Below are 16,311 nucleotides of genomic sequence, written 5' to 3' on the forward strand. Positions count from 1 at the left end.
ATAATAATAATAATAATAATAATGTCTTTATTTTTGAAAATTGTGCGCAAAGCAAAATACAATTTCACCTACATAAGGCGAAGTCTAGCCAATGGCTACTCTACTTAACCTTATAAATAAAATCTAATTGATATTAAACAATGCGTTGTAAAAAGGAATACAAAAATAAAATAAAATGTTACAGGAGCATAATTATTAAAATTACAATATTAAAATTAATTGACAATAACAAAATTTAGAAAAAATTGATATAAAAGATAAAATAGGTTAGTCATACTATAAAACCAGACACACAAAAAACAATTATCACAACAAAGGCAAGCAAGTTACTGCATTTTGAGAAAATGCAGTTTACAAATTTTTTTTAGAAGTGTTAGGTTTTTAAAATTGTCTAAACTGTTGTAGATTGTGACAGCGTTATAAGAAAACGACCTACGAAACATGGATGTCCGATATCTCGGTAATGAAAGCAAACCAGCAGACCGTACATTAACAGAGTGGAGATTTTGTCTAAAAATTAATTTTTGTCGGAGGTATAGGGGTTCAGACGTATTTATAATTTTGTGAACAAAAACAGACATATGATATTTAAAAAGATTATCTAACTTTAGCCAACCGAGTTCCCTTATTTTATTCGAAACGTGATCATATTTCCTTAAGCGGTATACAAAACGGCAACAAAAATTTTGAATTTTTTGTAGACGATTTTTTGTTTGACTATCTAAAAAGGCAAAGTAAACAATATTCCCACAATTCAATAATGGAAGTACGTATGCTTCAATAAGTTTTTTCCGAACATTGAAATTCATGATATGAATGTTCATATATAAAGTCTTTATGGTGACATAACATTTCCTTATTAACTTTGAAACGTGTTCTTTAAAACGCAAAGATGTATCCAAAATAAAACCTAAATTTTTTACTACATATGATACCTCTAAAATGTGATTATTTATATGTACATATTTTTAAATTTTCAAAGATATTCTCCACAATAATTTTAGAACAGAAGCAGATGATCGTACATTTATCGAAGTTTAATTTTAAGTTATTATTTTGAGAGTATTTTTATAGATTATTCGGTGTTTATGTGATCACAAGCATATTTTATATTTTTTGGTTTATAAGAGTAAGATAATTGAATGTCGTCAGCATAACACTGCATTTCACTATATCTGATAGAATGAAAAATATCTGCAGTATATATCAAAAATAGTACCGGTCCTAAAACTGATCCCTGGGGAACACCAGAAGTTATAGGAGCGATATCTGAAAATACAATATTAAATAAAACTGTCTGTCGACGGTTAGACAAGTAAGTGTTAAAGAAATTTAAAGAACTTTCATCAAAGCCATAGTAACGCAGTTTAGCACATAAAAGGGAATGATCGAGAGTATCGAATGCTTTGGAAAAATCAAGCAAAATTAATGCTGTAACATCTTTATTGTCTAAAGATCGTAATGCATTATCTAAAATATTTGCTAAAATTGCCGTAGTACTGTGATTCTTGCGGAAACCAGACTGACAAGAAGGAATAATTTTGTTTACAATTACATAATTATATAATTGAGATTGGATAACTTTTTCCAATACCTTCGATAAAGTGGGAATTATAGTAATTGGACGTAAATCACAAAAATTTTCTGGATCATTCTTTTTCGCAAGAGGTTTGATGATAGATAATTTCCAAATATCAGGAAAATAGCCAGTTTCTAGGCAACAATTTATTATATGTGTCACATGTTTGGATATGGTTGGTAAACAAAATTGCAACATAACAGCATTTATATTATCACTGCCATAGGCGTTTGTTTGACTTAAGTTGATTGATTAGGTTACTAATCTGTTCTATCGTTACCAATGAAAATTTGAATAGCATACCACCACCAAACCTATTGCAACTGTACCATTTTGTATTATTTTGGAAATTATCTCTAGGGCTAAACACTGTAGAAAAATATTTATTTACCTCGTTAGGTTTCTGAAGATGAGTAGGAATATGTACATTATGACTATGTTTTAGATTTAAGTTCTTTACTGAATTTCAAATATCTATAGATGAGTTCTTTTCATGAACATTTAAATATGCAGTTTTCTCACGCCTGATTGCATTCACTGTATAATTGCGTATTGATGTCCATTAAGACGTAATTCAAAAACATATGGACCACTATTCCTGCCTATACATTAATTCATGTAAAATAAATGTAAATTATAGGAATTAAGAATTAAGAACTTGTTTTGTTTTCAATTATGTGTAAAATCAAATTTTGTTAGTGAAAATTACATTAACAGACAGTAAGATTTTCTAGGCTCTTATTTTAAAAATATGTAGGGTTCTAAAATAGTAATTATCTCCAATTAAAAATTAAAAATAAAAAATGGTGGAGGCGCCGCTCGATGTGCGCTGTGACATAAAATCACAAATATTTCCTAAACTGTTAATTTTATAAAATTGTATTGGCAAATTATGCACGGAACTTATTTTTAATACAGGCAGATTGCGATCGTCATCTATGCAAAAATTCTGGGTTGTTAACCATTGGGCATATTCCGTCCCTGGCGTTCTGGTCATAATGAAGTTTCACTTACAACATCAAAAATAAACTGTACACATGTGTTATCGAGAATCAAATTTGCGTTATGCTGAAGTTAATGGTTTAGAGACTAAATAAAAATAACTTTTTAATATTCACCTTTGCGGGCTCGTAACTTTTCAACGAAGGCAGTATGAAAGAAATTTATATGAAGAACTGGTATTATTTTTACCTCATTTATTTGTACTCGATCAAGTACCAGGACACCCTGTTTACATAGTTCGCTGTTTTATGTCTATTTTAATTATTTTATTAGATACTTATATCTATACCACTTCAGAAGATGAATTTGCGGACCTTAATATATCAATTATTCCATTTTCAAAGAGGCTTAATTGTGTGGCGCTGTTTCTAGCTATGTGTAGGAAATGCCAGCTATCAGTCTATCTGAAATATGGTTATAACAGAGAACATCTTCAAACATTTACTGCAACGGTAAGAGGTTTTTATTTTTACTTATTTTCTTCAGAAGCATTTGGAATTTAATTTATTTTAAAAAGTCTTACACATAATTATTACATACTTCATGCCAGTATTAAGTTGTGGCCTACTTTTTAAGACAATTTGTAACATAATTAATAACCTCGAAGGATGTTATGGATAAGGATTTAATAATATATTATTTCAAATATCAGACTAGTTCAAAAATTACTTCCAAATATTTAGGACGTTTTTACCACATCTATAGTCAGCCACAAACCTTCCTAAACAACACTACAAGATTGAGATTTTTCAATATAATTGAGCTGTTGCCCTTTTTGCCCTTGGAAGGGCAGAGAGACCTTTTTTGACATCGGATTTATGTTTAGCGCCCAAGAATACATAGGGAAATACAACTTACACTTATTTTTCCAAGATAATTGCGTTTTTGTACTTTTTCTCAATTTTTTGCCAAAAAAAGGGCATCAGATATGTGTTTAGCACCCAAAAATAGGCACATAGGAAATCAGTCACCTAGGTTAAAATAGGGATAGAACCGGTATTCTTCATATTTATCAAAGATATCATTAATTGCTTAACTGCATATTCAATATAGAAGAGATCTAATCTGCGATTACAAAAAAAAACACTAAACGAAGAAAATTTTTTGACTTCAGCAAATCAGAATCTATAAGAAATGATGTCTGATTTAAAAACCAAAATTCTTTTTTTTTGTCGGCCTGTGTTATCTACTTTATCGGTTGCAATATAAGAGCTTAGATTTAGCAGGATATTTTTTATGTTTGTTTTCGAGTACTTACTGTCGTGACAATTTAACGACAGTCGTTGCGACAAAATCAAGAGAGCGTAGCTCGAACTACGAAAGTAAGTACGAGAAAACAAAAATAAAATAATATCAGGCTCAAAGTTTAATCTCGAATGGTATTTGTTAAAATTTAATGAATGCTATTTAAAAGTACAGAATCAAAAGACAATGAACGCGTACTAGTAATAAACAGAGTATTATTAAAAAATTATTATTAAAAACACAATTATTGTAAATAATTTGCTCTGTTGATGTTGACTTTATTAATGATTCTCTTGTGGATTCTGATTGTATGGCTGATTTTGAATGAGCTGTTGACATTGACTCGTTATTCAAATGTTTATTTCGGAGATTTGTTACAAGATTTTTTGATCGTTGAATTTTTCTAAAAGGATGGGAGTTAGAAAAATTTTATAAAATAATCTTACTGGACAGATATTAGGATTTTATATATTTTTCATTGACCATTTACTATCGCAACACTTTTTTAAACCACTTTCACGTTTTTGAAAACACTGTATTGTATCCAATGCGACCAGTTAACCCTCCATTATTAGATTTTTCTTCCTTAAAAAAATATATTTTGCAAGTTGCTGACACACTTCCTCGCCAATTTAGTCCGTATGCATCAATATGAAAAATTTTTTTCAAAAGGTCTGTAGGTGTATTTTCATCCCATATTAATGACATTTTAATAACCTCACTTTGCGATAGTAGGTAAAGTCTTTCCGATGTCAGTTGAACATGTAAAAAATGCCTGGCAATAAAATTTAATGAGTTTCATAGACGTCCCTAAAAAAGATTTCTGATAAAGGTAAAAAATAATTTGTATATAATGTGCAGAAAATTTCTATTATATGTTCATTTGGCCAACAATATATTTTAATTATTTATGTCCTCAAACAATTTTATTATATTGAATGTAAATATCGTTTTATTCCGTTTTAAAAGGTCTCGAAAATGCCATGTTGTAATGATATTATTTCTCCCTTTCGCAATTGTAATATCAATGATTAATAGGTGTCTATAATAAATTAAAATTACATGAATCACACCAAATTCCGCATTGCTGCACTGCACTGCTGGGCAATTTCCCAACCACTTGTCAACAGCTGAGATGTATTGCCCAGTGGCCCAATGCAACTGTATTTGTATTTCGTTTGCCTGCACTTGTATTCTTCAACTGGGCGTATACATTTCTACCACCTCCACGTTTAGTTCGACCAGACCTTATATAGGTATGGCTAAATAAATATGGGAACAAGTTTTTCAAATATTTCAATGCGAAGTTGCGGAGTCAGCGACCGATCCTGGTACATACTGTCATCCTCTTGGTTCTTCAATTGATATCGCAAAGACAACGGTACTCTTTTTGCATATTTCGAAATTATTTATATAAATAGCGCACTCTTATCTGATTTATAGTCACTACTCTTACTTTTATTCTAAAAATAATTTTATATGCCTTAATGCAGACTCTAAGGAGACTGCAATAAAAAGGATTATAGTAGACCAGGCTAGACTCCAAATCCCGGCTCCGAATTGTTCTTCCCTGGACAATATGCCTGTGTAGAACAGCTATTCGCTGGTATCGCCACCTAGCGGTTTTATAGCTACAACCTCTGTCGGAAATTTAAAGTGACAGTACTGAAAGTGTATATGCCAAATACAAATGATAGTTAATACTTTTTATTTAATTAATATAACAAAGAAATTATTAGATCGTAATCTATGAATAATATCAGTAAGTAAACAATTTTATTCATTATAATTATTATTTTTAAGATTTTGCACTTCATTTTTTGATTATGTTGACTGCGAATATTAGAATAGGAGAATTTTCCCTCCAAAATTTAATTATACTTGCAATAAATCAACAAATGATTAAAAATATGGTTTAAATAGCAATATTCTTTCTTTATTTATTTATTTTTCTAGTTTTGGAAAAATGATTATTTCAATCAAACAGTGATCAAATGACTACTACAAATTACACGACTTTTTTTAGGTAACCATCCTGGCCCATGATTAAATGCTCTACCTATAACAACATAAAATTTTAATTATTATTTAGATAGATTTTAAACATTAATTTTAATCCACATGTCACAACTTACATTTTCAATCAATGTCAATTTTAAAATTGAAGGTTATATTTACTTACTTTTTTCTAATTGCATCAATCCATTTTTGTCGTTGACCCAGTTTATGATTAGCTTTAGGGAATTTGTAAAATACACAGTCACTATTATAACCAGTATTTTTATAATTTTTGATACAACAACTTGTGTGTCCCATTTAAAAATATCCTTATGCAGAAGGTTTTTAAATTTCCGACCTAAGTTCACTAAGTTGACGGTACTAGCGCTCGCAAATGTTTGACTATCCACTCTACCTACTTGCTCACAGCGAATACCTGGATTGTCTTGGCAATTGCTCTTAACTTCCATTCAGATAATGTCTTGCTTTTTACACACAGCTTTGTATTTATAAATGCATAATTAAAAATATCAAAAAATGTTTCAGTTTTTTTGTGAAATACGGTTTTTACAATCGTTACTTGAACAAGATGCATCAGTTTGTAGAGAAACATCATTTATTCATAAAATTTCATTAATAGAGTTAACATAATAACCAGAATATAAATGTAATGTATAAAGTTGCACGATAAACATGTGTGCATGGGGAACCGCGGAAATGTGCAGGTAGAGATGTTTTAAAATCTTATGAGCTTTGACCTTCATATGCGCAGAAACATAATTCCGACCGTCGCCTAAATTATTCTACGTCCTAAAAACATTACACCTATTATTCACAGTCTCTCTCGAGCTCTAGCGTAAACAAGCCTTTGATCCGATTACAAATATCATAATAAAATGCCCTATTCTTTATTATTTTAATTAAAACAATAAAAATATATATAACGAACGTTCGCCAGTTGACTTTATTGATGCCCGAGCGCCTTAGTTCATTTCTAGTTGTAATCAGGCACGTGTTCTAATTCTGAGTCATGTTTTCACAACGTGCTTATTAGAAGAATTATGGGGATACGCCACGCCTTTCGCGCATTTCGCGGCTCATGAGATATTAAAAGATCTCTACATATCATCTGCTTTGCGCCCGTCACGTCGATATCCAGCAGATCATAAAGTACCGGTAATAAAAGTGTCACATACCTGCATTTCATTTCCAAAGTCTATGCAAGCACGCGGTTACTGTACCTTTAAGGAGCCATTTGTTTTTATTGACGTGCAGTGAAAACGATTCGGACCCGGAGTTTGGGGCCTAGCCTAGTACACTATATAAACCTTTTTATTGCAGTCTCCTTAGAGTCCGCATTAGGCAAATAAAATTATTTTCAGAATAAATTGTGCATTCCAGAGTTTGAGAAAAAAATAAGTGTATCAAGATTAGCGACTACAAATCAGATAAGAGTGCGCAATTAATTTTTATATCAAGTTAGACTTGTATGAATAAAATCGAATAATTTTTAGTAACAATAAACATTTTTATACTTATATTAAGATAACTATACACTATTTTTTTTATAATTTGTTATTTCAAAAAACATTGAGTAATGTACGTGTTGCAGCACACTGCATATTATTCTATTTTTTTAATTAACAATTTTGTCGTTTATAACAGTAAGTTAAGAAAATTAATTGAAAAATGTTCAATGAAAAAAATAAAATAAACAGTGACGTGACGTGAACGATATAAGCATTCTGAGGCGGCTCATGCATTTCTCGGTTGACCCGTTTGGCACGCCATTGAATTGCGGTTCTCTCTGACAGCATTATTCATAATGCTCCATATGCTACTTGCATTACGTAGAGAAACAGGTTTTATTAAATATTTAGTACTAATTTTAAGGAGCAATTTTTCAGTGCCTTACAATTCCCTAAAGATGTGTAAAGTAATCAAAAACAGTTGAATCAATTGTAAGGTAAGTAGGTACAGGCATATATTTAAAAAAAAATTACTGTAAAAAATACCTAACGTGGACTCGTAAAACTTTTTCTTACATTATTTTCCGAAAAATGCACCATTCAGAAGGATCAATTTACCATTATGAGGAAAAAACACTTTAAAGAATCGTATAATTCTTAAGAATCGTTTCTATTTGTCTTTTAATACAACCACAAGCAATATAGCGTATCGCCACAGACTGCTTCTTAAATGCTGGAAATTGGCAACCCGAAATGGATGCAGGCTTTTGTTAGCCGGCTTCCATCAATGAAATTTAGCGTGGTAACTCTTCTACTTGGTAATAGGCGGCAGTTCCAGCGGTGGCTTTGTTGCCAAATAGTAACTGCTAAATAAATTTAATGCTTTCAGTTATGTAATTAAAGAGATATGGAACTTATCTTCTGTTTGGAAATCACCTTTGCCTTAAATGCTAAATAAAATAAATCAAGTTAGAATTAAAACTATGAATTTACCTAATTAATTATTTATTTTATATCACCTTGGAATGGGAAAATTAAAAAACTCGGAATTAATGTTTTTAGATTTGTGCGTCGACTTCCAATATGGTACGTTATTAACACCTATGTTTAAAAAAATTGCATTATACAGGTTGTGTATCCTTAGATGGGTAGGTACTGCTCTGTTATTGTTGATTTCTTTACATAGGTAAAATAATTATTGACACAAGTGTTGCATATCATGGATGACATTGATAGTGCTCATATTTGTGACATAAGGTGTTCAAAAAAATTGACACAGTGTAAAGTTGCTGGAACCTCAAGGAGTAGTTGCATACGAAATTTATTTAAAAAAAAACAACAAATCATCAATCAATACAGAGATAAGATAATGCGTTCGCTATTGCTGTTGCAATTTTTGATAAACTTTTTTGTTTTTCGACATACTGACTTCGGACCTTTTCCATTCAACGCAGAACGGACAATCAGAACCAGAGGAGCGGTGAGATTTTTTTAATTATTTTTTCAATTCAACACACCGTTTCCGAATTATAAGACCTTTTTTACTGTATCACCTCACACACCTCTTCTTTCCGAAATTTATTTTCCACATACGGACTTCGGACCTTTTCCATTCAACGCAGAACTGACATACAGAACCAGAGGTGTGGGGAAATTTTTTCAATTATTTTCGATGTAACGCACCGTTTCCGAGTTATACGGCCTTTTTACTGTAACACGTCACACACCTCTTGTTTCCAAACTTTATTTGTTGAGATTTTTCAATTATTTTTTCGATTCAACACACCGTTTCCGAGTTATAAACACTTTTTTATCCTAAGATGTCGCACACCGTTGGTCCTGATTTTTTTTCTGACATGCGGGTTTTGACGTTTTTCACTCATTCACCATGGAAGATTTTTTGATAGTTTTTTTTTTCTTTCATATATTGTGACACCCCGCTCTGCGTCACCCACCGAGTGCTCTACTCAGAACCAAGGAGTTTGTTTATATTTCCAGCCATTTCCGAGTTTACGAGCAAAAACCGTTTTTTTTTTCTTATACTGTGTGACATCATAGATCGATAACGATAGACGCTCCCTCCCTAGGTGTCCTGAAATTGCTGGGGATTCTCCTGAAGCCAGCAGAGAGAGAGAGAGAGAGAAGCCCTCTATGAGGACAGAGTCACTCTATCTCTATCGCACAGAATCAGACAAAAACGACAAAAACGAACCTTCTTTTAAAAATACATGGGATTTATCATTATTAGAATAACCCATTTTAATTTAAGAAATTAAAAAAATTACAATGGGTTATACTGATGACGAAAAATAAAACATAATTAACTGTATTATTCAAATAACAATAATGTGCAAAAGTTCTTCAGAAATATTGGCAAATTTATTTTGGAGGAAGAATCCCGTCAACGAACACTAAAAAATATTATTAGAAACTTTAGGTGGCCAGAAAACAGCCCCGATCTCATTGTCAGTTCTTTAGACATATTTTGTTTAGACCTGAAAATTTACAAGTATTGAAAGAAAAACAGGACGAAATGCTTGATAATTTTGAATTTGTTTTTAAAGCAATTAATAGTAAATTAAAACATATTTTCAACTGTATCATCACAATTACTTGCATGTTGATTTGTAAAAATTGTAGGTATTTTAATGTTATTTCGTTTTTATGTATTCTCCTTATGTTGTTGTAAAGGTTAGTTATAAAAATCGTTGTTTGTTATTTTCATAAGGATGAATTTTATGCCAGCAAATTTTGATGTCAAATGAAATAAAGGAAAAGTCGTACATTTGTATTTAAAGTTTCATTATATCTTTAATTATTAAACCTATAAGTGGATGTCAAAATACAAAAAAAAACCTGCACCTACGTTCCGCGACGTACTAATAACCCACCTTGTATATTAAATAAATTTATCGTCATCATCAAATATTAAAAAAATTATATTACAAGCTGTTTAAAACATCACTTCGAATTTTGTGTATTTGGAAATATATTTTCTGCAGTATTTCAAGACCAAAAAATGAAAATAGTAGGTACCTAATTAACGAAATTATGATTAAATAACTTAATTGTACCATCGCTGCAGAATATCATATGAAACTACATAGATATTCGCTGATTCTGTAAAAACATTTTTATCAATACCTACATCATATATTTAAGTAAATACAGTAACGCAAAAAACAGATATTGATAAAAAAGTGTACAAAAGAAATCGGTAAGTACGCCTGGCAACATTACCAAAGTCTTGTTTATATGTTGCTAGGATACGCGTAGGTATGCGGGTCGCTGCATTGGATTCTTCCTAAAATTCTGCTGGTGGTATACTCTACCGGCAATTCAAAAATTTAAAACTGCTGGCCTATTCCAGTAGCGGTCTGTGGCGATAGCTATTTTGTCTGTGATACAAATAATTAAAATATAAGCTTATATACTAAAACCGCTGTATCTTTTCCATTGCGTCACAAGCAATATTCGTATGAACTAAGACGAAAAATCCTAGTCAAATTAGTCACTATTTGCATATAAATGAAATGTCATCTTGACAATTCCCAAATCTGGATATCTCGCAAATTTTAATACTGGTGTTACTGGATACGAAAATATGCAAACAATCGATATTTCAACGCTCGGAAAATATACCCAACAGTTAGGTACCGAGATGCGATCAAAACAGCTGTTAAAATTTTAATCTGATTGTTAGTCTAAGAGCCAGTATGTCAACTTTGTTTTAAATGCGGTAGTCAAACTATAGTCTAAAACTAATACCCAACAAACGTCCTCCATTTTCTTTCACTCTAATACACATAAAATATTGGAACGATTGTCTGTGATAGACTGAGACTATGAAGACATTTATGTATTGTATCTCTTTTTGACGTATAACAAATAATTAATTCAGGCCCGTAACGACTGTCTTTGATATTAGGACACACTCTTGACGTAATGGCAATCTTAAAACGGTTCTACTATTTCTATCGTCTACTGGTGCACCATTTTTTGTTTTTAATTTTTAATTGGATATAATTACTATGTTAGAACCGTACATATTTTTAAAATAAGAGCCTAGAAAATCTTACTGTCTGCTAATGTAATTTTCACTAACAAAATTTGACAAATACACTTTATACGTAACACAAAATAAGAAAATGAAACAAGAATAAGTTAAAGTAAGTTAAAAAAATAATTTAAAAGAAAGAAAACTATCATAATACATTTTCAATATGGGCACATTCCAGCTCCACACAGTTCGTAAGTCTACGAATGTTATTTATTTGTACACGAAAAAGCATTTCTGGGGTATGTCTAATAATATCACAATGGAAATTAATTCTTTGTAGCAATTCATCCCTTGTCTGTACTGGGGTTGCGTACACTAAACTTCCCGACGGAAGAAGTCCATCGGGTTAAAGTCTGGAGAACGTGGTGGTCATGAAATTGAGCCTCATCCTCCAATTCATTTATAATTAAACATAATGGATAAATAATTTCGTACATCAATATTGAAATGGGGAGGAGCCCCATCGTGCATTAATCTAAACGTTTTTTTGGGTGTCTAATCGAACATCGTCTAATAGTGGCTGCAAATTATTTTGGAAAAACTCCAAATATCGATGTCTATTCAGACGTGCCTCAAAAACGTATGGTCCTCTTAAATTATTACCCCTTTTCGTTTACAAACAAATAACATTCGTAGCCTTAGGAAGTGTGTGAAGGTGGAACGTGCCCATATTGAAAATGTATTTTGATAGTTTTCTTTCTTTTAAATTATTTTTTAACTTACTTTAATTTATTCTTGTTTCGTTTTTCTATTTTGTGTTATGTGTAATGTGCGGTTGTCAAATTTTATTAGTTAAAATTATATTAGTAGACAGTAAGGTTTTCTAGACCCTTATTTTAAAGATATATACGGTTCTAACATAGTAATTATGTCCAATTAAAAATTAAAAACAAAAAATGGCGGAGGCGCCGCTTGTGCACTCTGACATAAAATCACAAATATTTCCTAAACTGTTCATTTTACCGAGTTGAACCAAATTTTTCAAGGAACCTATTTTTTATGCAGGCAGGTTGCGATCGCCATCTATGCAAAAATTATGAGTTGTTAATTATTGGGCATAGTCCGTCCCTGGCGTTCTGGGCATAATGAAGTTTCATTTACAACATCAATAACAAGCTATACGCAGGTGTTATCGATCACCAAATTTGCATCATGCCGAAGTTAATAGTTTAGAGACTGTAAATAAAAATAAATTTTAATTTTCACCTTTGAGGGCCCGTAACTTGTCAACGGAGGCCCGTATGAAAAAAAATTCTATGAAGAACTGATATTATTTTGACCTCATCTATTTGTACTCGATTTTTTTGTATCAAGTACCGGGGCACCCTGTATACTACGTGTACCTATACCATTTATTTGAATGGTGAAAGAAAATCGGTAACGTTATGTAAAATTTTTGTAGAACTGTCATACAATTCGAAAATTATTGTAACAAAGAGGCGAAAAATTGGTACCAAATAACTAATGAATAATGTTTAAATTTTTAGGATGAGAAATGGAAACAAGTAAAACTGTTTTTCAAATTAGACGAAAGAAAAATATTTCAGTTACGACTATACTTCTATACTCAAGATGTTTTTACTTCTGCAAGTCACAAGTTATTTTGGGCTATTGACAGCTTAAGGCAATGTGAAGATAATGGTGCTGTTAAATGCATAGAACTTTAATACATGATTAATATTTTCTATTTTAGAATACAGGATATTGCCATCTTCAATTGATCACGCTCCTTGTCAGTTTTTTGCAAATAATTATTCCGTTTCTATCGATGCAACTGAAGAAATCACTGATCTAAGTAAGTATTCACGTACTTTATTTAAGTGCTTGCTGATAGAATAAAAGAGGAAAATTATTTAAAATTCATTACATACTTTTCCAAGGATAATGTATCATTGCACTTAGACCTAAAGATATAAAAACTACATTTGTTATATTTTTATATCAATTATAAATATCTAAAAGACTTAGTTGAGAAAGTAAGACAAGTCAGAACTGAGCCCCGGGACATAGGCGTACGCATTATTTATTAAAAAGCAACAAGCAAATTGTCCACAATACACCACCATAAACACCAACGGATAGGAATTAATTACGCAACATTCTAACGATAACAAAAACAACAGTAGTTAGTGCTAAAAAACAGAAAATTTGTCAACAATTCATACTACTCCGACTAAAAAAGAACAAATTTACCGGTTAGTTTTAATTGCCAGTGTTGCGAGAAACAACTACTCCGAGGGCTATATGCCCCTACCGGCATTGAATTATACTCGCATCGCCTAGTGCAACAGCTAGAATCGTTCGTCAGTTTCGTCGTGACGATACGACGCAAAACAGCTGGTTCGTTCGTCGGTTGTCTCACCTATGACACACTGATGAGGACTAATATGTCCGAAACCGGTCTGTGCCTGGTAGGTTAAACTGACGAACGATCCTAGCTTTTGCACTAGGTGTTGCGAGTATAATTCAATACCAGTAGGGGCATATAGCCCTCGGAGTAGTTGTTTCTCGTAACACTGACAATTAAAACATTGTCTTCGCCCTCTGTGGGTGGCAGTCGTGTAACAAGTACCTGCAATTAGCAGGTCGCTTCCTACTGTGGCCATTTGAATGACACAGTTCGGAGTCAGCACGACAGATGGAGCCATTTGCGCTCCCGCGTACAATTACCGGTCAGTAGGTATAAAGTTATTAACATGTAAAAACTATTCAAGTGGAAAACAAAGTAGAAATATATTCTTTGGAATAGAAAAAGGAAAATATTGGGTTCTAGAAATACCTATTTAAGCTGCTCCTTCGTTTAAATGTTTGTTTTGTATTTTTTTTTATAAAATTAGTAAAAAAGGCAAGGAATAATAGATTATGTACTCAGATCAGCATCACAGCTTTATCAATAATAAATTTGACCAACAAAGCGGCACTCAAAACATGTACATTTCAAGTACATGTGGTCATAGGGAAAGTTAAATAACGAACAATACTTTCTTTTACTAAAAAAATATAAACAACAATGTATTCAGTATATATTTTGTATATGTCTAAAAACATTTAAAATAAATATTAATAACCCTAAAGTAATAAGTATTAAACAGTATAAACGTATAAACACATAAAAAAACTGGCAAAAACCAGAAGACTCAATTTATGTTTGATTTAATATTCATAACGATTGCATGTAACCTACCATTTTATATAGTAAATAATAAAATATTTCATTCCTACTGGAATAAATACAATCCCAAGAGGAAATTACCATGTGGAACCAGCTTGGAAGTAAACTATTTAATTATGCAAATATGACATCAGTAGATGTCGAACGGTCGTTCTCTTCAGATTAAGATATTTTATCACCGCCGCGAATACGTTTCGTTGAAAGAATGGTAGAAACATACCTGATGATGCGATCTATAATGGATCCCATCCAGATTGTGGAACCGTTGGCAACGATGAGTAAAACAATTTACGTGTTTCACAATGATACAATGACATCAATCTTATAATGTTCATTTTATTTTATGCTGATGATCCGCACGCCTTTGGTCCGCGGCCAATTATGACAGCTCTATTCATATGTGACAATTTTTATAAAAAAAACAATGCCTTTTGAGTATTTGTGTATTTACTGAGTAATAATTTAATAATTTGAGCTGGTTCAATTGTCCGCTTACCAACGGTGTGTGAATCATAGTAGGTACGTAACACAAAATAAAGTACACAATAATAATTATTGCAAGATTTACTTCATTCAAATTTCAATTTACTTCAAATACACAAGTTGTTTTACGCATTTCGATCATTATTCGCCGTGATGCAAAAATGTTTTTATTTGAAGCAACCGTTCGACATCTACTGTTATCTACTAAACAAGGTTTTTTTATTCATATGCCAGTATAGTATATACAAGGTGTCCCACCTCAGAAATCGCCACTATCCATATCTCGGAAGGTATTGGCAACCTGAAAATTTGACAATCTAGAAACAGCAATAGTAGGGCAAACATAGCTAAAATATTTAGAACGTTATGGTATTTCCTGTTATACCGGATGTCGCCATTAACTTTCTTATTTTAAATGGGACACCCTATATATTATTGCATTTTTCGATTCTACTTGAAATTTAAGGGTCACTTTATTAAATATAACCTATATCTAGCAGTTATAGATTTTGAGATATTAATTTTTCACGAAAAAATGCAAAGGTCCGCAGATATGCTAGTTAGTAACTCTTTTCAAGAGTGTGATAACATGTGGATTTTTGGTAAAGTGCCATAGGTAACATTAAATAAGGGTATACCAACAAATTAAAACATTTAATACTAGGTGGTTTATTTTTGCTATTACGTGTCGATAAATTTAAACAGCTATGTTAATTTAATTATAATGCACAAAAAAATATATTAAAAAGGAAAAAGACAGTAACAAAAATCGAAATAGTTTATACATTGAAATCCAGTTTTTCATATTTAATAAACTTTGTTTTTATACTTAAAGGGCATGCTAATTATTCCTTTATAATTTCAGAGCGAAAATGTCCAGAGAATACATTTGGAGAAAACTGTGTACCGTGTACTGTAATAGGTGGAAATGTTTGCCCGCCACTTAAATACTGTGAATTAATTGAAAATAAAACATCTTGTTACTGTACTCCTGGATTCCATGGTCCGTCTTGTGATAATGGTAAGTTGTTCAGTCATAATTAACATCGATTTCTTCAAACCAATATTTAATAGAGGAAGCTATTAATATTATTCGTTCTAAATACAATTTTGATAGGATGCGTTGCTCCATTTAAATCAAAGGCTTTGTAACTTATTTCATCTGTCCTGAAGAAGTTAACATATTATTATGTGAAATGTCGGTTAGTTCAATAGTATATTATGCAACGATCATGTAATGATGGTTATTAATACACGAGCGTTAACTGGGATACGTAACGAGCCGAAGGCGAGTTTCGTATGG

The 16,311-nt window shown here is 31.7% G+C and overlaps 1 protein-coding gene across 2 annotated transcripts in view; it reads left to right on the forward strand.

Moving 5' to 3' along the window:
* LOC108914537 overlaps positions 1-16,311 on the forward strand; it is a 55,653-nt gene that overhangs the window by 16,774 nt on the left and 22,568 nt on the right. For both annotated transcript variants that reach the window (XM_018720364.1, XM_018720373.1), the window contains exons 4-7: positions 2,855-3,033; positions 12,841-12,994; positions 13,047-13,148; positions 15,874-16,029. In XM_018720364.1, coding sequence (XP_018575880.1) covers positions 2,855-3,033; positions 12,841-12,994; positions 13,047-13,148; positions 15,874-16,029 — 591 coding nt within the window. The remainder of the gene's footprint in view (positions 1-2,854; positions 3,034-12,840; positions 12,995-13,046; positions 13,149-15,873; positions 16,030-16,311) is intronic.

The sequence above is a fragment of the Anoplophora glabripennis genome, unplaced genomic scaffold (genome assembly GCF_000390285.2).
Source record: "Anoplophora glabripennis isolate ALB-LARVAE unplaced genomic scaffold, Agla_2.0 scaffold50, whole genome shotgun sequence".
Lineage (NCBI taxonomy): Eukaryota > Metazoa > Arthropoda > Insecta > Coleoptera > Cerambycidae > Anoplophora > Anoplophora glabripennis.